The sequence below is a fragment of the Mus caroli genome, unplaced genomic scaffold (genome assembly GCF_978045245.1).
Source record: "Mus caroli unplaced genomic scaffold, Mus_caroli_1 scaffold_8, whole genome shotgun sequence".
Classification (NCBI taxonomy): Eukaryota; Metazoa; Chordata; class Mammalia; order Rodentia; family Muridae; genus Mus; species Mus caroli.
In genome coordinates this window covers 111,596,911-111,619,353 of record NW_028227263.1, presented here as the reverse complement: position 1 = coordinate 111,619,353, position 22,443 = coordinate 111,596,911, and the positions used below count along the sequence as shown (strand labels likewise).

At 50.8% G+C, this 22,443-nt stretch overlaps 1 protein-coding gene across 1 annotated transcript; it reads left to right on the top strand.

Annotated features, from left to right (window-relative positions):
* The first annotated feature begins 6,906 nt into the window (after positions 1 to 6,906).
* Positions 6,907 to 21,606, top strand: Slc7a10 (solute carrier family 7 member 10). The gene is made up of 11 exons (XM_021166391.2): positions 6,907 to 7,105; positions 15,582 to 15,786; positions 17,721 to 17,872; positions 18,108 to 18,233; positions 18,304 to 18,457; positions 19,158 to 19,281; positions 19,363 to 19,466; positions 19,752 to 19,848; positions 20,067 to 20,216; positions 20,789 to 20,966; positions 21,231 to 21,606. Exons 1-11 carry the CDS (start codon positions 6,937 to 6,939, stop codon positions 21,362 to 21,364), a joined length of 1,593 nt encoding a protein of 530 aa, XP_021022050.1. The 5' UTR covers positions 6,907 to 6,936; the 3' UTR covers positions 21,365 to 21,606.
* The last annotated feature ends 837 nt before the right edge of the window (positions 21,607 to 22,443 follow it).

Here is a 22,443-nt window from a genome sequence, read left to right as displayed (position 1 = left end):
CACCACAGGGTTATTACTGGGGACTTCCTTGAAGCACCCCTTCACCCCTTTAGTTCTTTTCTTCTGGTTGGGCTATCTGGTGCGGTGGATCCGTCTGTCTTGTCATGTGACTTCCTTTGGAAGCAGTGAGGACGTTGGCTCTCCTCCTTGGAGAAAGTAGGTAGAGGTGCATGTGATCCACACCACCCAGTTGTGAATGTCCCTGGCCTTTTAAATCCATAGGACAGGAGACTTACCCAGAGGCACCCTGTCATCCTTTGATTCCCTGGGAGCAAGCTGATCTGAGTCAGGGGACAAAATATCGACTGTCTTTTTAGCCACCCTGTCTCCACTGGCTTTCCTCTCGTAATGTGTAGTTACTGAACACACACAAGGTTGTTTGCACCAGTCCTTTGGAACAAATGGTGGTTTAGCACTTACCTGCTCTACAACACTTCGCTAAAGCTGACAGAATCAGGGTTTAAAATTTTTCATTTTATGTGTATGGGAGTTTTGCCTGCATGTATGTCTGTGGACTATGTGCATAAAGTACCTATGAAGGCCAGAGAGGGCGACAGAGCCCCCTGGAACTGGAGTTGCGGAAGGTTGTGAGACCCCGTATGGGTGCTGGGAATCTAGCCTGAGTCTATTTCAAGAGTAGCCGGCACTCTTAACTGATGAGCTGTCTCTCTAGGCCCCCAAACAGTTTAAAAAGACATTTTATTTTTGATTTAAGTCCTCTGTTTCCCTCCTTCCCAGTCACCACATGATAAGTAGCTTGGCTTCACCCTATAGTCTTCAATAAGACATGCTGCCTAAGTATAGGCCCAAAGGCCATGGGTCAATTCATTATGAACCAGAACCTCCAAAACTAACTGCTAAATAGATGTTTCTTTCTTGCAGAAAAGACCTTTGATGAAGTTCAACATCTCATGATAAAAGTCCTGAAGAAAATAGGAATAGAAGAGACATACCTCAACATATTAAATACTGCATATAATAAACCTATAGATGACTTTATGCTAAATTGGGACAAATTGAAAGTCATGAACAAGATAAGCACAGTGCTTTAAGTCTCTGCCAGAGTAATAAGCCAAGGAGAAAAGATGAGAGATCTGTTAATAGAGCAGGACAAAGAGGGACTAGCCCATCCAGTTGGTCTGACTCTATCCTTACAAGTGAGACCATCCCATGGGTATATCCCAGACGGTCTGACCCTATCCTTACAAGTGAGACTATCCCATCTAGATGGTATAACCCTATACTTAAAAGACCCCAAAACTCCACCAGAAAACTCCAAGACCTGATAAACATTTTCCACAAAGTAGCACAATACAAAATAAATATGCAAATATTAGTAATTCTCCTATATATCAAGAACAGACTTATACATACATACATGCATACATTCATACATGCATACATACATACACACATACACTCACCTGGTCGATGATGCTGTGGGGGTCAGGGTTAAGCATTGCGGCTTTGCTGGGGCAAGTACACCACTGGGGTGGACTTTGAGATTGAACCCTCAAGCTGCTTCCAGTTTGCTCTGTGCTCTGTGCTTGTTGTGGTTGAGCTAAGCTCAGATGCCTGTTTGGCCTCCATGCCCTCTGCTTGCTGCCAGGCTTCTCTGCCATGACTGACTCTTATCCCTCTGAAACATAGGTCAAAATAAATTCTCTCTTCCTTAAGTTGCTTTTGGTGGAGTTTGTTGTTGTTGTTGCTGCTGCTGCTGCTGCTGTTGTTATTGTTTAAATCACAGTACCAGAAAAGTAATGCACCCATAATAGAAGAATAAAAACATGCATTTTCACCCTACACACACACACAAAAAAATCAATCCAAAAACAGATCAAAGACTCACAGCTCTAAACTTACTAGGAGAAAACACTTCAAGAAACAGACAATGACAAGGACTTCTTACCAGAATCCCAATTGCCCAGAAAGTGATGCCAAGAGTTGGCCAGTGGGGTTGCATGAACTTTAAAAAGTTTCTGCACAGAAAAGGATATAACAGTGACGAGTCAACCTATAGAATGGGAGAAAAATCTTTGCTAACTCTATATCAGTCAGGGCCTTAATATCTAGAATCTACAAAGAATGAGACAAAATTAAACACGAAAACCCCAAACCATCTCACTGACAGATGAGCCAATGGGTTGAGCAAATGCTTCTCAGGAGATTAAATACAAATGGTCGTAAATTTTGAAAGGGAAAAATGTTAAACATCCACAGCCACCAGGAAAATGTAAATTAAAGCTGCCTCGAGATCCCATCTCACCCTGGTCAGGGTGGCCATCACCAAGATGATGGCTGACAAAAGATGCAGGGCAGAGCAAGAGATGATGCTCACTGCTGATGTGACTGCGAACAGATAAAGATACTGTGGAGCTCTCTACAGATTCCTCTGAGAGCCAAAAATAGAACTACGCTATGATCCAGGTATCTCAATGCTGGACACCAAAGGACTCTGTCAACACGCCACAGAAGTACGGGCACATCCATGTTTATTGCTGTTCTATTATAAACCAAAATATAAAAGCTGCCCGGATGCCAATTAGCAATGAATAGATGAAGGATGTGTGGTCTAAAGGCACAGTGGAATTTGATTCAGTTGTTAAAAAGAATAAAATTATGTCATTTGCAAGAAAATGGATGGAAATGGAGATTATTATATTAAAGGAAATAAGCCAGACTCAGAAGAACAAAGATCACCTTTTCTTTTATATGGCGATCTGTATCTATCTATCTATCTATCTATATCTATATCTATATCTATATCTATATCTATATCTATATCTATATATCTATATATATATACAGATATGTGTGTGTATGTATCTACCTATGACAATGTATGTATGTATGTATGTATTTCTGACATAAAATAGAAAGAGATCTACTTGAGGAAAGAACAGGGACCAGAGAGAGGTGTGTAGGAGGGATGAGAAATGTTAGTTAAAGTCTGAATATATACAAGATACAATAATAGATGATGCATATAAAAAATTATCATGAGACCCATTTGTAGTCTTAGATTTTTCAAAACTTTATGTTTTTTTTTAACCTCCCTTCTATCCTAAGATCCACCAGGGATAGTGAAAAACAAAGGTTAATAGGGAATGGGGGTCATGGACCTGTTTAGAAATAGTGTTTGTTTGTTTGTTTTGGAGTGATTCAAATCTTTGTTATGAGCAGTCCAGTCCACTTGGCAAACATCAAACACAAATCAGTAGCAGTGGTTTGATCCAAAGAAACCACCGATCAGCACGAGTCTGCGGAAGCCCAGCCAGAGCACCACCAGAAGTTCTTCGGTGTTTTTCTCTCAATGAAGTAACTACAAGCAAAGATCGATGAAGAAAGCAAGGCGAACCAATGCCACATTGTCATCAGCGAAGCCCAACAATGGCCACCAAAGAGTGGCAAGGTGAACAAATGGCAGAGTGTCGCCCACTGTCTGTTGAGTTATACTTACACTCTCTCCAAACATCCTGTACCTCTGAAGCATCCACTCTAGCAAAGCATCTCATGTCCTTTCACGAGGCAACTTCCAGAAGAACACCACGTGTCAGTTCTCAGCAAAACATCCTCTAGTTTCCAGGAAAACATCACATGACACAATTTAGTCTCCAACAAAACTAGAAATTCTCACTTCACCTATTGTTTTGTATGCTACTCAAAACATTTATAAAATAAACAAATACTTTATAAGTTGGTTCTCGGGTGTTGCAGTATGTTGTAGGGTACAGTGTAAAGTCAAGCCAAGAGAATTTTGAGAGCTGACCCATCAGAGCTCTTGGAAATGACTGTCTTTCCTCCACTCCTCTGCAGTGTCCCTTGGTGGTGGTAAACCAGAAAGAGTGTATCTCTATGATTCAGTTTGTTTCACTGATGAATTACTTTAGCTTTGCCTTGATACCTTGTATCCTCCACACTAGGATACAGGTCTTCCAAAGTCATTTTACTTCACCTGTGTATCAACAGCAGCTTACCAAGTTTCATCCTCTTACTACTCTCCAAGAAAAAAACAAAACAAAACAAATACAAGTTGAGATGTGTCAAATACCAATTTATTCTAAAGTTATCTTGGCAAAAAGAAAGGCTTTTTGTTTTGTTTTTGTTGTTGTTTTGTTTTTTTTTTTTGACAAATTCTCACTGTGTAAGCTTTGGTCTGGTCTGGAACTTACTATGTGGACCAGGCTGGCCTCAAACACACATAGATCTACCTGCACCTGTCTCCTGAATCCTGGGATTAAAGGCATGCTCTTCCACTCTCAGTGGGGGAAAACCTATTTTAGATTCCATAGCCAAACAAAGTATAATCTTGAGTGTTTTTAATTTTTTTTCTTAACATTTATGTGTATGGTGTGAGCCTGTGTGAGTTTATGTGCATGCACTATGTGTGCAGTACCAGTAGTAGCCAGAAGAAGGTGCTAGATCCACTAGAACTGGAGATACAGTTGGTTGTGGACCTTTATGTGTGTGCTGGGAACTGAACCAGGATCCTCAGCCAGATCAGCAAGTGCATTCAACCTACGAGCCAGCCCTCTAGTGAGAGTCATTGTTTTTATGTTATGAAAAACTTCTTTTCTATTTCTTGCTGGCATACAGAAATATAATTTATTTCTGGATATTAACCGTATACCCAGTGACTAACAAACGTATCAACCTACAATGTATCTTTGTAATTTACTTCCTGTATACTCAAACATATCATATCTGAATGACAGGTTTTGCCTCCCCGCCCCCTGCCCACTTTGAACTGCTTTTCTTTGTTTTCTTGCCTTGTGACACTGGCTAGCACCATATTGCATACAACCGATGAGTGCTAATGTCTCCTCTTACTCAGGCTTCCATGGGGAAACATTTACTACTTCACCGTTTAAGTATGGCAGTTGTGGAGTTTTGTTTTTTACTTCCCGAGCACTCTGTCCAGCTTTTGGGTTGATTTGGGGTCTGAGTTTTTTGTTTGTTTGTTTTTGTTTTCCACGTGAAGGCAGCCGTGTTTCTAACTTGTTTAGAGTTTTGTGGATTGCTTCGCTTAAGTCATGGATTACCATCTTTTTAGAAGGTCCCACATTTACCTCCTAATGATCCCTGAGCTATATATATCCCAGGAGAGACATGCAAACACCATCTTCAACCCTTAACAGACTCAACCCTTCTTCTCAAACACAGACTCCACATTCCAAGTCCCGGGAGAGGCTCATCTCTGAAAAACTACTGGCTTCTGGCTTGTGACTCTGATGCCACCCTCTGCCCCTTGACAAAGAGCCTCAGGGGAAATCCTTCTGGCTGGACCCTAACCCAGGCGACCTTGGCATTGCAAAGACAACGGAGTCGCTAGTCAAATCAGAAAGTCAAGCCTCTCAGGTCCTTACTACCTGCAACACTCATGAGTGTCCTGGGTATCAGGATCACTTTCCCCTATCCCAGCCCACCCCAGCCCGACCCGGCACCGCATGAGGTTCCTTTAAGAGAGTCCTGCCACGTTCAGCTTATCGTCTCTGGGGCGGGAGGCAGAGGTCGCCAAGAATGTTGGGCTTCGTCTGGGAGTGCGAAGGATGAAGCTCTGCCGAGTGGCTTCCCCCTCCTGGTCCCCCCAGAGTCCTCCCTCTTCTATTTATCAAGTCCCCGCCCCAATTTCGAAGTACCAGGCCCTGGCCAAGATCCCACCTCAGTGCTCCGCCCCCAGCCCAGGCTCTTGGACTCCTGAGCTCTTCCCAACCGCCCTGCCCTTCCCCAGCAAACTCTGAGGCCGCGATCGGGGGAAGGACCGGTGGCCCCGAGTGGCCTCATCCTCATGCAGGGGACAGCGCGACGCAGCTATCGCCAGCAACACACAAAAGCTGTTCCGCCGTCGGCCACACCGTGCCAGCCTCGCTCCGCCCGCCGTCCCGGTGGCCCCGACGCGGCCCTGCTCCCTCGCACCACCCCCGCATGAATTTGCCCCGCGATCTGGGCTGCACCGCCCGATGGCTTCCGGGAGGAGGCAGGCTTCCCAGGATCCTGGGCCCGATACCTCCTTGCTACCACAATTGTCCTCTTCGAGTCTCTCTGGCACTTCCAGCGGTCTGGTCACCTTGAGCCATGCTAGCCGGCCTGGGCCAAAGTCCCAGTCCACTGTGCCCTGACTGACCTATGTAGAGGAGTCTGCGGTGGGGACCTAAGGCTGGACCTGAAGAGGAATTAGGGGATGCTGAGGCAGGGATGGATTTGATGGTTATGGGGACTGTCCCAAACTCCCAGGATGCCCGGGGCCCCTCTGAGTGACCACTGGGGTCTCCGTATCTTCAACTCTCCTCAAGCCCTTTGCCTTCAGAATTGTTTTAAGGACAGTCTCCATTCATCCCAAATGACTCAGTCAGGACTGCCTAGAAGCCAAGGAGCTATCGAAAAGTCTTCATGGAGTCATGGAGACCGTGCCACTGTCAGGCTAATTGCCTCTAGGCAGTGGTTTTCAACCTGTGCAATGCCCACCCTTCACAAATGGGACTTGAGGGATTTAGAAAGTACAGGCTGGGGCATGCAGCACCGCCTACTCCAGCATGTCTTGCTCACACTCCTTGGGTGCAGGGACAGCCTGGTCTTTGAGCTCTTCTCCCCCACCTCACCCAAGTCTGGGTGTAGCCTTTTCGTTCACTCAACTAGGAAGTCCTTCCTAAGTCTGATCCCAGTCCCCTCCTGTCTCCCCTGACTAGGGTTGGGGGGGGGGGAAGGGGGAGTTCCCTTTAAGGGCGGTGGGGGAGGGGGCTGCCGGCCGTCCCTCCTTCCGTCCCTCCCTGGATCCAGCCGCCCGGGGGCCCCCGGGGGCCCGGGCCCCGTGCCAGCGCATGCGCCCGCCTGTGGGCGCTGTCCCGGGCTGCGAGGGCCGCGAGCGCACCGACAGACGAACCGACCGACGGAGGACTGGCTGCGGGCCGGACAGACGGGGTAGCGCAGGAAACTGGGATGAGGCGGGACAGCGACATGGCAAGCCACATACAACAGCCAGGCGGGCGCGGGAACCCCGGCCCTGCGCCCTCGCCTTCCCCGGGCCCTGGTCCTGGCCCGGGCGCCTCGGAGCGGGTGGCACTCAAGAAAGAGATCGGGCTGGTGAGCGCTTGCACCATCATCATCGGTGAGTGGGGCGAACATAGCGTGGAAGTACTTGGGGAACCCCTTTATGTTCCTCCCTCACGAAGACCATAAGACTACAGGGGCAAAGGAACCCTTCGAGCACCTGCTGCCATAGTTGCACTTGACCCCATTCGGAACAGAACCTGGCAAACCAGTCACAAAGCCTCTTGCCCTCACCTCCCCAACCTCTCTGAAAATTTGCGCCTGGAAGGGGGTGGGGGTGGGGGCTTTCCTTGCCGCAACGCTCCCCTGGCCTTCACTCAGCTGAGGGGCTTTATCAAGGCAAGTCCCCTGTTCCCACCTAGGAAACGGAAATAATTGCTAGGCCTGCCTTGAGTGGCAAGTTCTGGGCTGCAGGGCAGCCTGTGTGCATCCCTACTGTGTGCCAGATTCAAGTGCCAGGGAAGTGAAGCCATCTGTTCTTGGAAAGCAGGAAGGTAAATGGCCGGGTAGAGTCTAAAGCAAGGGTTAAAGGCCACGAAGCTGTCCTTCCTGGCAGAGGTGGCCACAGAATCCGAGGAGAGGTAGCGAAGTAGCCAGCGATGGTGTAGCCAGGAACAGACCAAGCCTCCAGGAGAGCACCCACTCAGCCCTGGGATCCAAATGAGCACTCTCATGATCTGGTGGCATCTGAATGGGTGCTCTCATGGCCTGGCCCCTCTCGCTCTTCCTACAGATGGTGCTTTCTGCATAGGTAGAATGACCCGGGGACAGGGTTGGGCAGCAACCCCACCTCTGTCTGTCCCTTGACTCCTGAAGGAGAACTGGACTAGACCTCTTGGGCAGGACCTTTACTGACGCCCTGTGCCCAGGAGTTGGGGGTCTAAAAGATCAGTAATTGGGGTCTTGATTGTCCCCTTTCCCAGCCAGTGGGAAGTGGCACACAGTAGGGATGCAGCCAAATAGCTCTCTTTCTGCCCTTTGACCCCTGGAGATAGAGAAAGGCTGAAGTGTGTGTGTGTGTGTGTGTGTGTGTGTGTGTGTGTGTGTGTGTGTCTGTGTGAGATCTCTACCTTCTGTTCTGTGCCCTTCCATGATAAACTCCAGCTGGAGAGATGTAGTGTCTCTTGGGTATCCCCTACCCAGAGTCACCCCTGAACCCAGCTCCAGAGAGTTCCACCACCTGCCTTCTTCCTTCTAGAATGCTTATCTCCCAGAGGCTGGTCCTGATGTCCCTCCAGCCCCCCTAACTGTCTGATAATAGAAAGGACCGAGCCTGTGGGCCAGGCCAGAGCAGTGGTTAGAGCTTTGCCTTCAGCCAACACCATTTTCAGGGTACTGTACCTCCTCCTCCCCAAAAGGGAAGCCTACTTATCACTTGGTTCACTGGTAGGGCTGGCTATGGTGCCAGAGAGGTTCAGAGATGGTGGAGAGGAGAGCCTAGCATCAGAGGCTACCAGGCTGCCAGCCATCTGCAAGAGGATGGGAGTGGTGGTGTAGGGAAGAGATGGACACCCAGTCCACCATTTTGCTCCTTCTCCATTCAGGCTTTGGAGGAACTGATGCCCGGAGCCTGGCTCTAGGCCGCCAGCTCCCTTCCCATTTCAGCCTGTTCTTGCTTCACTGCTCCCCCTTGGCCTCCAGAAGATGAAGGCTGAGGAGGAGGGTGGAAGTCAACTGCGCTAACCAAGGAACAGAACTCAACCACTGTTCCAGCCCAGGGCACTGGGTGCTCTCCCAGGGGGCCAGGCTTAAGAAGCTCAAAAGTTCCATCAATCAGGACACCAGGCCAGGCAGGGGACAGAACCAGACAGCGGAGGATTGTCCTCAACTAGGTGACTGGGGAGGAGGCCAGATCTGCTCTGCTCTCTCCTTCTGCTGCCCCAAGGGTTCAACTCCTTCCCCTTGCAGGGCTCTGGGGACCACTTCTCGCACAGCACAACTCTCAGACCTGGGTTCCTCTCCACCTGCTTCTTCTCCATTCCTAACCCAGGAGCTTGGTCAAAATTGAAAATCTCCAGTGTCATACTCTAGCATTATGGAGCTGGAGAACTTCACATTCTTGTCTGTGAGTGATCTGTTACTCACTGGATATTTCCAGAATGTCCAGTGGAGCTTCCCAAATGATGCACTTCACCAGTACATCAGATATCTGTTCAGAATACCACCTCTTGTTATAGTATGGACTTACCTTACCTCCTTTGATTCTCATGCTCACCCTGTGGGAGGGGTGGTGGTGATGGCAAGTTTCATACTCATTAAACAGATGGAGAAACTGAGGTTGAGGGTTACATGGCACTATTTGCAACTGATGAGCTCAGAATTTGGATACAGGTTCCCAGTGGCCTTTGTGCTATGGAGGCTTGGCAAAGTAAAGGTCCGACTCTTAACAAGCAATGGTGGAAGACTGAGCTAGGGTAGACTGAGATATCCCTCCACTATGCAGGAACAGAGCCAGGAAAGTCAGCCTTTCCCATGGCAGCACACATGGGGTCTCTGATCCTAACTTGGAGACCTCAGCTATCCCCATCACACAATCCACAAGCAAGAAGGAACATGCCCAAGTCTGACAGCCTGAGTGATGCTGGCTCTGCTGCCCAGGCCACCACTTCCCACTTTCTACTTGGGATTCAAGTGTCCAGTCCATGCAGGTGTTTGAAAGCCAGAGACCTGAGGGGTGACTGCATGAATCCCATCTTTCTAGAGGCCTTTGTCATCCAGCACTGCCACATTGTCTACTATCTCCAGGGCCAGAAGTAAATGGGCCTCTGCAGACACTTTTCCTACAGGTCCTGAGGATTCTTCAGACCCATTGACAAGTAAAGAAACTGAGGCCCTAAGGCTGTAACCTACCCAAGGTCACATGTCCTTAGGATACTGTAGAACACCACTGGAAGTCAGAGAAACTCCAGTCACAAGGCTGAGAGCATCTCTCAGCCTCAGAGACTAATGCATCCATTCAATGGTACCAGGTGTATTGGACATCTAACAGGGAACAAGACAGGCTGGCCCCTCTGCAGCAGCTGATGCTCCAGTATAGTCAGTCAGCAAACAAAATAAATAGCAAGGCATGTAGCCAGTGGCCATGATAAGTACTGGCCAGACAACTGAGGCAGGAAGGAGGGCAGGGTATGCTCAGGCAGGTGGAGCCCAACAGGGCTTGGTGGTAGGCTGTGAGCTATGGCAAAGGCTTTGCCTTTTTCTTTTTAGGAGCTGTGGGACCCAAGAAAAGATTGGACAGAACTTAACTCTCTAAGGAGGAGAGGCCATGGGGATAAAGGTTACAGCAGGGGTAGGCAAGGCAAGAAGGCTAGGCAGGAAGCCACTTGGACAGAGGCAATGGTGGCTGGAGACAGGGCATCAGTGGAGGGCTGAAAGTTCAACTCTGGTTGTGACTGTGACAGACTGACAGCCAGCTGGGAAAGGTCCAGGGTGACACAGGTGGTGGCCTGAATTAGTACAGTTTGACTCTGGTTGGTCAGGACAACTTCAGGAAGGAACAGATCCGCAGAAAGAACGGGAAGTTGGAACTTCTGTCTGGAGTTATGTGGGAGAGGGAGGCCAAAGTGTGGAAAGTTTGTGGTCTAGACCCAGGTCAGGGGAAGGTCCCTGCTCTGGTTATAAATTTGGGAATTGTCGTCAGGGGATAGGATGAGGTCTCTAAGAGAGCAATTATAGAAATAATAGGGTCAAGAGCCTGGGACTGAGCTCTGGGCAACCAGGGGTTAAAAGCTGGGCTTGCGATGAAGGACATGCAAAGAATTCCAAGAAATAGGACACGGGGTACAGGGTACGCACCTGGCATCCCTGCACTGAGGAGGACCAGGAGTTTAAGCTCAGCCTGGGCTACATATTGAGATTTTGCTCAAACAAACAAGCAGAAATAAAACAGAACACAGCCCTGGAGAACCCACGTCTTAGGAGCCTAGCTGGGGGGTTGAGTGAGCTGCGGGCAATGACCTGCCACAGCACACAATTTAATCGAGGAAGGTACGGACTGGGATCTAAGAGTCAGATTGAGTATCATAGAGATTGTTGGTGACCGTGACAAGACCGGGCCTGGAGACTGGGGGCTGGCAGGCTCACTGGCCTTGGTGGGACTTGACTGGGCAGGCCAGACGGAGAGATCTCCACGTCTCTGCTTAACCTCTCTCCAGAGAAAAGTAGGTTAGGCTAGAGGTACACACTAGCTGATTAACAACACAGGACATGTCCCGGATGTCCCCACTCACCTCCTTGGTATTCTACCAAGACCTCAGTGGGGCCACTGTCACGACAGGGAAGAGCTTGACACACACTTACTAGAAAGGCCTGGAATGGTGAGGCAGGCTTCACCCAGGTCTCAGCAAAGTTCAGAGTGCTCACCCCAGGGTGTTGGGTTTCCAGGAGGAAAGCTGTTTGGGGCACAGGGATCTCCTGGGTTTTAATAAAACAGCGAGAGTCATAATTACTTCCCTTGGCAACTGTTGGGCAGGGTCAAAGCATGCCAATGCCTAGGTATTATTAAGGAATCACTTTCTATTCACCCTTCCAGCCTATGCCATTGGGGCAGAAATCAGACTCATGGGGCCACGGTGGGTGATCTGGAGAGCTACCTGCGGGTGGGGCTGCTTCAGAAAGACCAGTGGTTTGCACTACTTTCACCAGCAGGGGACAGGGATCCTGATCAGGATCAATATCCTAAATAATGTCCTTGCTCTCTGGCCAAATCCTATCAGACCAGCTCCCTGCTGCCATCTAACCCTGTGGACCCACTCGCAGAGTCCCAAAGAGGACACTTGCTAGAGGTCTACCCCCACATGTGCTTGTATGGATAGGGATGTTGCCAAACCCACACATCCATGCACCCATTCTCACACACCATGGGCAAGCAAGTGACTCATTCTGAAGATTTGACCTCTGCAGTTTACCCCTGTGACCTCCACAGTCTGCCACTGCCTCCCAGAAATAGGTCAGCAAGCACCACCACAGCAGCCGCTGCAGAAAACAATGGCCCTTTCTTCATTCCTCCTGGAGGCAAGTAAGCCCCATCAGGCCAAACATCTTAATGTGATAAAACCTCCCAGAGAAAGCACAAGGAAGGGGGTAGGGGCATTGAGAGGCTTACCTGTCTGCCTGGGAGGACCAACAGGAACCAGAGGGCAGTTATCCCATTGAATGGACAGGAATGGAGAGGCCTCAGGACCCATCTCTTTCTGGCTGTCAGTCAGATGCTCACCTAAGCACTTTTTAATATCTCCATCTCACATCTTCATACCTTGGTCCTATTGGATCCTGGGTCCCTCCTCCTCCTCTTTCTCCCCTCTCTGCCTCCATCTCCTCTTCTTTCTTCTTTTTCCTCTTCCTCTCCCTCCTTCTCTCTTCTTATCCTCTTCTTCCTCCTCTTTCTTCTCCAGTGCAGGATTTCTCAAGGGCTGGTTGGTTCACTGCAGGTCCTTTCCAAAAAAACATATCTACTGGGCTTGAACGTGGGACCCAAGAACAGAGTCCTTAGCCCATCATCACTAGTAGTCAGAATGTTCTAGAACATCAGCTCTATGGACCCTCCCCACAACAAGCACTGAGAACCACTCTCCTCAGCATCCTCTCATCCATTTGTCACTGTCTGCTGCTTATCCAAGCCCACCACCCTCGTGGCTCCCTGCCTCCATCCCACCTACATGGTGCCCAGGGCATCTAGCACAGCATGATGGTCTCCTGCCACTTTCAAGCGCGAACCTGAAGCAGGTGCTACAGGTCGTCCTGGCAGAGTTCCCTGATTCCCCATAGGACCTCGGAGACACTGCCTAGCACACATTTGAGCCACACGAGAGAAGTTCTGGGTGGTAGACTGAGGCCACGTGTCCAGAATAATTGTGCACTTCCACACACTCCCACTCCAGCACTGGAGTCTCAGCGGTTTGGCTCAGAGCTAGTGATACATCCCTGACCCCTGTGAGCCGGGGTTTCCTCGGGGGCTGCTGTATGAACTTTCACCAGGCTGAGTGTGTAGAGCAATGGGGTCTCCAGAGGAAGGGGGTGCCTCACAAGAGGCTGTGCCTCACAGGAAGGTTGGGGAGCTTCGGAGCTTTGGATGCCCCCAGCTCCAGCATACCCAGCTCCTTCCAAGGCCACCCAGCCCCCCGCTGGCTTCAAACTTCACTGGCTTTTGGCAAATCCTGTTCCGCCAGGTCCTGAGAACGGCTGCCGGTCGGAGCAAACTCAAAGGCCCTTTACAAAACCCAACAGCCCACCCAGGCCTTGGGCCCCTCATCTCTGATATGGAGGGCAGGTCCTCTTCGACTTCCCCAACTCCAGCTCCACTCCCAGAAAGCAGACCAGGGACGCAGCTTACCTCTGAGTACTGGGACACGGGGATTATTCCATCCTTATCTGGATGTATTTAGGGCTCCCGGGATGTGACCGGAACACCAAGTAGGTCTGTCCAGACTGGAAATCTGTGCCGGCCAGGGGTGGGGGTGAGGGATAGCAGGGTAGACCTAGAGCGAATGCAGATTGGCAACCACAGCTGTGTCCTCTGCCAGACCCGCCTGTGGACCAAACAGGTGAAATAAGCAGAATGCACACACACACACACACTCACACACACACACTCACACACTCACACATGCATGCACACTCACATGCACACCAACACTCTCATTCCCGCTCACACATACGAGTGTGCACACATACTCACATACACACACACACTCAGGTGCACACATATTTGCATGTACACACTCGTACATGCACACCCACACTCATATTCACATTCACGTGCACAAGTGTACACACATACTCACATACACACACACTCACACACACATGCACACACTGCCCTACTAGGTGGGGGCTGAGCTGCTGGCCCCACCAGTGTTGGCTCTTTGGTTCACATAGTCAGTGACTGTGGAATGCTTTCCTGTATGCACGTCCTGGGGTTTGGACACAGACTACTGACGCTCTGATGTCAGTTACAAAATGTGAAATGGGTTTATTGCCTTTGGGCTTGTCCACTCCCCTTTCCAGACTGATCTGTAAAATGGCCACTGTAAAGGCTCTGAGAGATGCAGGCATTGAGCCTTCATCTGGCTCACAGCGTGGCATCCTTGCCGGGAACCCTCACTAATAGGTACTGAGGGCACTTGCTCTTGCTCTGCTCTGTCCTGCATGGGTGCTCACTGCAGGTGCCGACTAAACTAACAGATGACCCCCTCATCCTGACGTCCTTTGCGGCCTCCTGGTGTGGGCACAAAGGATGTCGACTCCTCATTTATGAGGTAGAAACAGAAGGTTCTGTTAGTCCCTGGTATGGCTGTCTGTGGAGGTGTGGAGAATGGCAGGCTCCCGAGGCTTCATGCATGGGGAAACTGATGGAGTTCTGGAAGGGCTGCCTGGTGCCCAAGCAAAGGCATCCTCCACTCTTCCATAGAGTAAACAACTGTGGGCTCTGGGTGTCTGGGAAGGGGTCTGGTTCACCGCATCTGCAGAGCAGACCCTGAAATGAACAAGATTCTCAGCATCCGCTTAACAGAGGACTTCTCAGCAGACAGGCCAGGGTGGGGCCATGGCTGGGTATTGTAGGATTCAGCACCCGTGCACCTATTGAGCTCTGGTGCAGGACACGGAGCTCAGCAAGGGCACTGCCAGTGGGGGTTCCCGATGAGGATGCCACGCTGTAAGCCAGACGAAGGCTCCATGCCTGCACCCCTCTAAGCCTTCACAGTGGCCATTTAACAGAGCAGCCTGAAAGGGGAATGGCAAGCCCAAAGGTTCTATGCCCCAGCCAGGGTTTTACATTTCATAAAAATCGGCAGAGGCTCGGCAGTCTGTGTCCAAACACCAGTGGGACAGGAATCTCTGTCATGGCCTCTCCCGACCCTACCGAGATGGCTGCTGATTTACTAGTATCCATGCATCCCTCCTTCAGCCTGTTGACCCTTACCTAAACATGTTAACAACACCAGGAAGCAAGGCCTTTTGGGGGTGGTCTGTGTCCATGGCCTGGTGGGAAAAGAGGAAAACAGATTATGAAGGAATCAAGTAAGAACAGGCCTGTTCTTGGGGAAGCACCTTGGTTGCTACTCTTCAAGATGCTCCATGAGTCTGGCCAATAGGAGAAGGGCAGGCAGATGAAAGACAGGTCAAGGTCTTGCTGTGGAAGGCCAGCTCTGGCCAGGAGGTGGGAGGGGAACAGATGCCTGAGCGGAGGACCTGAGCCCAGACTATGTGGAGCACACATATGTGGGATGGATGTGGCACCTCACTGCCACCTGGAGTGGGAGCCAGGGAATAAAGGAATTCGGGAACGAGTTCTGGCAGTGGGCCGGGCTGCCTGGGCAAGAGAAAAGCCCATGGGGACCCTAGAAAAAGCCTGCTCAGATCTAAGAGGCTCAGTGACAGCCATCCCGTGCCTCCAGATCACCCACCTGAGCTCCTCCAGGGACTGGCCAGGCTCCATCCTTCACTGAAGTATCCTCTTCCTACCCCAGGAAGCCGGAGCTACTGAAGGAGCTACTGAGGGTGCGCCGGTCTCACACTCTTGTCTCTCTCCACAGGGAACATCATCGGCTCAGGCATCTTCATCTCACCCAAGGGTGTCCTGGAACACTCGGGCTCCGTGGGTTTGGCCCTCTTCGTCTGGGTCCTGGGTGGGGGCGTGACAGCTCTGGGCTCTCTCTGCTATGCAGAGCTGGGTGTCGCCATCCCCAAGTCTGGTGGGGACTACGCCTATGTCACTGAGATCTTCGGGGGCCTGGCTGGGTGAGTGTGACGCTCTGGCAGGACTGGAGATGTTCTCTCTGCTATGGAGTGGGGGTCAATGGACGAAGTGGTTGGGGGTATCTGGCAGCTTCCACAGCTAGGATGGGCACCCTTAATGCCCACTCCATTTCTCTGGTATCAGTTAGACCAGTGCTTCTCAACCTTCCTAATGCTGTGACTCTTTAATACAGTTCCTCATGTTGTGATGACCCCCCCCCGCAATCATAAATTATTTCATTGTTCCTTGATAGCTATGATTTTGCTACTGTTATGAATCGTAAAATGTAAATATCTGATATGCAGGCTATCCAATACGTGGGCCCTGTGAAAGGGTCATTTGACCCCTCAAGGGACCATGACCCACAAGTTGAGAGCTACTGAGTGAGACCCTTGCTCTCTCTGGGGTTCCTTTTGCTTTAGTTTATCTTATTCTTTTCTCTCACTTGGTTGGGTATTATGGGACAGTATCGCCATGTAACCCAAGCTGGTCTTAAACTCACAATCCTCCTTCATGCACCTCATCACTGGGACCACAGGTTTGCCCACAAGAGTGCACCCAGTTCTATGTCACCTTTTACGTGGGACTCCTCAGCGCTACTGCCCTTGGGGCGTTTATGGAGGGAGGGATGCTCTTACTCTCGGAAGCCACTAGATGATACTAGTACTCAGGTAAAGGGGGTCTTTATTTTAGTAAAGAGGAGGCAGGAGGGGCATGGGGTCCTCCCATGTAATTCACTCGCTTTGAGTTGGGACACACACACACACACACACACACACACACACACTGCCCAATGTCAAGTTTTTCACAGAGCAGAAGAATCCCTCAAATGGTATTCAAGCTAAAAGACCCCTGCTTTGAGAGGTTAGCAAAAGTCATAAGCTTTTGCACATGCAGCAGAATGGGATGCATATCATGTAGGGAAACGCCCTTTACACAGCCTTGCAAGAAAGATATGCCCCTTCAGCAAAACGAGCATCTTTTCTAGGTTCTGAGTGTGGTGGCCTGGGCCAAGGAATCTTTTTCTGCTATGGGTAGAGGTGAGGTCAGGTTCATAGCAGAGCTGACAAGATGGGGGGGGCGGGGATTGAAGTTGCTGTAGTTGTCCAGACAAGTTCAATGAGGATTCCTAACCTAACACAGTCATTTTACAACCTAACTCAGGAGGACATGGTAGCCAATGTGTCATGACGGTCAGGTGGGCGCAGTAGGGTGACACCCACTGTCACATTTTAAAGGCTTTATAGATGATGGTCTCGGTAAGAGAAGGGGATTGTTTGGGGGTAAGATTTTTATTATTATGGAGCTCTGTGGCATGTTAAGGGAGGTGCTCAGTCAGGTCTTGATACTGTGGACCTGGACATAATACTCAGAGAAGGTGAGAAAGAGCCCTGGACTCCACTTCGAGGACAGCCAGAAGATGCTGAGAGAATGGGCTATTGATCTATAAAGCCCGAAAAGCCAAGGGATTGGGTTGTGCAGAAGTGGGTGGAGTAGGAGACATGGCCACAGATCTAAGGTGAAGATCAAGAGGCATGTCCCAAGGGACTCATCACCTTAAGAGCTAACAGCTAACACCATCCCTAAGGGTGCAGGCAGGATCCCCTATTTGGATAAAGGCAGTCTTTGAGCATATACCTAAGGGATAGTGATATAATGGACATAAATCACTCTTCTTTGAAAATCAAGGCAGAAACATGGCTCAGAATCAACCATCTTAAACCACAAAGTGCCCGAGAGCCCTAGATAATGCTATAGCTTGAAGTCTGGGCTCAGGGAGCAGCCTGGAATCAGTTTCCAATTGTTCTGATAGCCACCTCCCCAGCCTCTGGCAGCTCACCAGCTCTTGGAGGCTGGTCCTCATCTATCCCAGATGCTCACATCTGGAGCAGGCAAGGGGTGTGCCTGTACCATGCTGGCCCTTGATTGCTCACAGATTCCTACTGCTCTGGAGTGCTGTCCTCATCATGTACCCCACCAGCCTGGCTGTCATCTCCATGACCTTCTCCAACTATGTGCTTCAGCCTGTCTTTCCCAACTGTATCCCCCCAGCCACAGCCTCTCGAGTACTCTCCATGGCCTGCCTGAGTGAGTGTCCCTGAGCCTCTGTCCCCACAGCAGCTGGATGCCCCACCCCATGATATTCTCGGTCCACTCTACTGGGAGGAAAGTGGAGAGGGAGCTCCTAGCTGCTATCACTTGTAATATCAACCTTGAGACCCAGGGTTCTGGCTGCTGCAGAGGCTGTTCCCCTAGCCTAGATCTGGCTATGGGCCACCACGAGGGGCTCGGCCTCAGGTGCCCACACCCCTTTCTTCTCCAGTGCTCCTGACGTGGGTGAACAGCTCCAGTGTACGCTGGGCCACGCGCATCCAGGTTATCTTCACTGGTGGGAAGCTGCTGGCGCTGTCTCTTATCATCACTGTTGGCTTTGTCCAGATCTTCCAAGGTAAAACCAGGGTGGGATCACTGGAGAGACCTGGGAGACTGTGCTAACCCTTCACATCTGGACTCCCCAGGACACTTTGAAGAGCTGAGACCCACCAATGCCTTCGCCTTCTGGATGACACCGTCTGTGGGTCACCTGGCTCTGGCTTTCCTCCAAGGTTCTTTTGCCTTCAGTGGCTGGAACTTCCTCAACTATGTCACTGAGGAGCTGGTTGACCCACGCAAGTGAGTGAAACACCCGCTCAAAGCAGTTGTCGTCACAGATCTGCGATAAAGCTCAAACTGGTCATCCACTGACCATGTTCGCTGTCATGACAACAGCCTCAAGAGAGCCCCAAAGCTGTGGTCTTCCCTGTCTGCAGCTGCAACTGGGCCCCTTGTGGGGCCTCAGAAAGACTTGAATATCATTTCCCTGCTGGGTTTAGTGATTTACATCTGGCCTGAAACCATCCATATGCACACAACATGGTTCTGAAGGATGGAGCCCGTGATGTTGCATCTGATGCTCAGCCAGGGACCTTGACAGGGACAATGGCTGCTGCCGGGTAGGGGGTGGGCGGAGAATCTCCAGGGAGACCTGAGGGCTGAGCTCTGAAGGCATCTGCGAGATTTTCTAGGCTAACTCTGGCTGCACACAGTTTGTTTTGTTTTGTTTTATTTTGTTTTGTTTTGTTTGTCTCTATCCAGACATTAACTAGACCCTACCCTCAGGAGATGACACGTCCTCATACCAGTGGCCTTGGCTCTTATCTGTCCCTCCTTCTGTTAGCTGGTGCTCAGACAGGGGTTTGGGGAAAAGGCAGACGGCAGTATGTCCCTGCCCGCCTCCTGGACAGATGCAGATGAGACTCCAAGTTCCCCTCACTATACACAACTCCATCTTTGTACCTGGAATTGACACTGACACACCAATCTCTGTCCCCAGGAACCTACCTCGTGCCATCTTCATTTCCATCCCACTGGTCACCTTTGTGTACACATTCACCAATGTCGCCTACTTCACTGCCATGTCCCCCCAGGAGTTGCTGTCCTCCAACGCTGTGGCCGTGGTGAGTGGGGACCTCAGGTCTCTCTGCAGCCCCTACCCCAACCCCAGCCTCACACGTGGCCTCTTCTCTGTGCCCATGCAGACCTTCGGCGAGAAGCTGCTGGGCTACTTTTCGTGGGTCATGCCCGTCTCTGTGGCCCTCTCTACTTTTGGAGGGATCAATGGCTACCTGTTCACCTCATCCAGGTGACTGGTCTGAGGAGAGGGGGAGAGGATGGTATAGGTGAGACAAGGCAGATGTCTTGCTGTGTGCATGCCATGCTAGGGACAATGGGAAGGGAATGCTGAGAATCCTCGGTAACAAATGTCTGATCCCGGTCTTGAAGTAAAGAAAGCCAGGAGGCAGACTACATGAGGAGAGCCGGTAGGGCCTGGAGGGCAGAGGTCAATGTGACAGCTGGGTTCTAGCAAACAGCAGAGAAGCCTCAAGGCCAGGCTCTGGCCCTCATCCATTTCCTTCCCCATGCCTAGGCTATGCTTCTCTGGAGCCCGAGAGGGACATTTACCCAGCTTCCTGGCCATGATTCATGTCAGACGCTGCACCCCAATCCCTGCCCTCCTTGTCTGTGTAAGTTGGGAAACCCAACCAGGTAGTGTACCTAGCAATGGGGGTTTGGGGGGATAATGGCCAAAACTTATTCCTGCCTATGGTAGATAAGCCATGGAGGGTGGGGATGGGCTGGGACCCACCTGACCTCCTGACCTGAGTGGGAAGGCCCAGAGCAGCCTCCAGGGATGGCCAGAAGCAGGTGGGAGGCCAGCTGTCAGCCCTCGGTCCTCTCCCAGTGCGGGGCCACAGCGGTCATCATGCTCGTGGGTGACACATACACACTCATCAACTATGTGTCCTTCATCAACTACCTCTGCTACGGAGTCACTATCCTGGGGCTGCTTGTGCTGCGCTGGAGACGGCCGGCACTCCACAGGCCCATTAAGGTGAGGCTGGAAATAACAGGGCCATCTTCATCCAAGTTGAGCACTAGAGGCAGGTATAGGTGACGAGGACAATGGGCTATATAGCATTTGCAGAGTGTAGAGCTTTCCACCCTACACTCTCTAACACGTTATCTCCTCTAACCCCAGGAAGCAAGTGTTTTTAATATCCCCAGTACACAGACAGGGGCAATGAGACTAAGGTCACAGAGGCTGCCAATCACAGAGCCTGGTATTCTCATGATCCCACATGAAAGGGTGACAGAGAAGACTCCCATCTGTATATGGATCCTGAAGAGGGCCTGAAATTCGAAGCATGGAAAAAAAAAACAGTTGAGTTGCAGCCAAATGTAAACAGCTTTCTGTGTATAACTGTTACAGACAGCTCAGCACTGCTCAAATAGACAGCCTTAGCAGTTTGGCCAACTGGTCAACCCAGGAATTGCTCTCCAGTACACTGGGTAGCTACCAGAGGGGCCAGCACCAAGAGATGGAGGAAGTGCCTCTGATCCCCTGGGTGGCAGGAGAACTAGGGTGTTGCTCCCTGGTGCTCCTGTTCACCCCTTCTCCAATAGGTGAACCTCCTCGTTCCTGTTGTGTACTTGGTGTTCTGGGCATTCCTACTGGTCTTCAGCTTCATCTCGGAGCCCATGGTCTGTGGGGTCGGCATCATCATTATCCTCACTGGGGTCCCCATCTTCTTCCTGGGAGTGCTCTGGAGAAGCAAACCAAAGTGTGTACACAGATTCACAGGTGAGAAGGGTCTTGCCACCATGCCTCTTGTAGGATCCCACCCCAGAGCCGGGGCCTTCTATCAGCCTGGCTGGTGACACAGGACCCAGTGACTTTCCTCAAAGCTTCTTGCTACATACACATGTGGCTGGGTTCCATCTGCAAAGGAAGCAACTCCCTTCCCAAGGGAGGTATCTGGAGTTAGGGTCATCCCTGTCTTAAAGGATTGCCCTCCTCCTGACCCCCGCCATTGTCTATCTGTCTGTCTTGTCTGTCTGTTCTTAGAGTCCATGACACGCTGGGGCCAGGAGCTGTGTTTCGTGGTTTACCCCCAGGGCTCCCTAGAGGAGGAGGAAAATGGCCCCATGGGCCAGCCCTCCCCATTGCCCATCACGGACAAGCCCTTGAAGACACAATGAGACCTTGTAGAGACTGGAACAGCTGATTCTGTTTACATGTTTATTGAGAAGGGGGTTGTGTTTTGTTTTGTTTTCAAAAAATTTTTTTCTGCAAAAAAAAAAAAAAGAGGGAGAGAGAGAGGGAGAGACCCAATCCTTCGAGGCCTATTGTAAGGGACTGGCCACTGGGGTCGGGCTTCCTGCCTTAGCAATGCCCTGCTAGCTTCTCCAGAAATGCCTGTAAATAAACAGGGCTGGTTGTTGCTGTGTGTAAGGGGAGTCCGTGGAGACATGCCTCAGCGCGGTATATGGGCTGCTAGCTGGGAAGGTGCCATGGAGGAGGTTTTCAGCCCTAGTGGGTTTTGCTGGTTGAACTGGAGGCTGCCCAGAGGAGACAGTGAGGCTCCATCTACGACTCAGTGATCCAAGAGAACCCAGAAATCCCTAAGTGGGACTACTGTCCTCCCCCAAAATCACCAGAGTGAATGCTACTACTTCTGATAGCACAGCCCTGGCTTCAGGTGGGGAAACTGAGTCTCTGAGGCAGGACAGGATGGTTGTTTCCATTGTCAGCCGGTACCTTGACTTCTGTCTCCTGAGAAGGCATAGACTGGTCATCCTATCTCATATACTTTTAGCCTTACCATAATGCTTGGGGACTAATGCAGCCTAGCCAGGCCCATACTGCTGCCATAGGCACGAGACTGGGGCAGAAGCCACTGGCCCATCTTTCCCAGGGGCCCTGCATGGAAGCACTCACCATGAATGAGGTGCAACCCCACCCCATGGCCTTTCAGGCCTCGACTACAGCTCCTGACACAGTTCTGGGGATGGGCAGAACTGCAGGTGAATGAACTGGGAAACCACAGGAAACATTCCAGAGAGCCTGGTTCTGGCTCTCCTGCCTTTCTGGAAATGAATCCCCAGATCCGTGTGGCAGAGCAATTTGCCGGGAGACTCCAAGGGCTATGCTCATGCTGATCTCAGAGGTGGTTTCGTCGCTCCACCATCTTCCCCAGGCCAACCCCCGAAACCCTTGCCAGCCACGCAGCTCTTCAGAGCAATAGGGTTGCAGAGGCAGCTGACTGACTGAGAGCCCA

Excerpts from the sequence above, each read along its gene's own strand:
- Slc7a10 (XM_021166391.2), top strand. The coding sequence starts at position 6,937 with ATGAGGCGGGACAGCGACATGGCAAGCCACATACAACAGCCAGGCGGG. Across the intron at positions 18,458-19,157 it reads GAGCTGGTTGACCCACGCAA|GAACCTACCTCGTGCCATCT; the intron begins GTGAGTGAAACA and ends CTCTGTCCCCAG. Across the intron at positions 20,217-20,788 it reads CACTCCACAGGCCCATTAAG|GTGAACCTCCTCGTTCCTGT; the intron begins GTGAGGCTGGAA and ends CTTCTCCAATAG.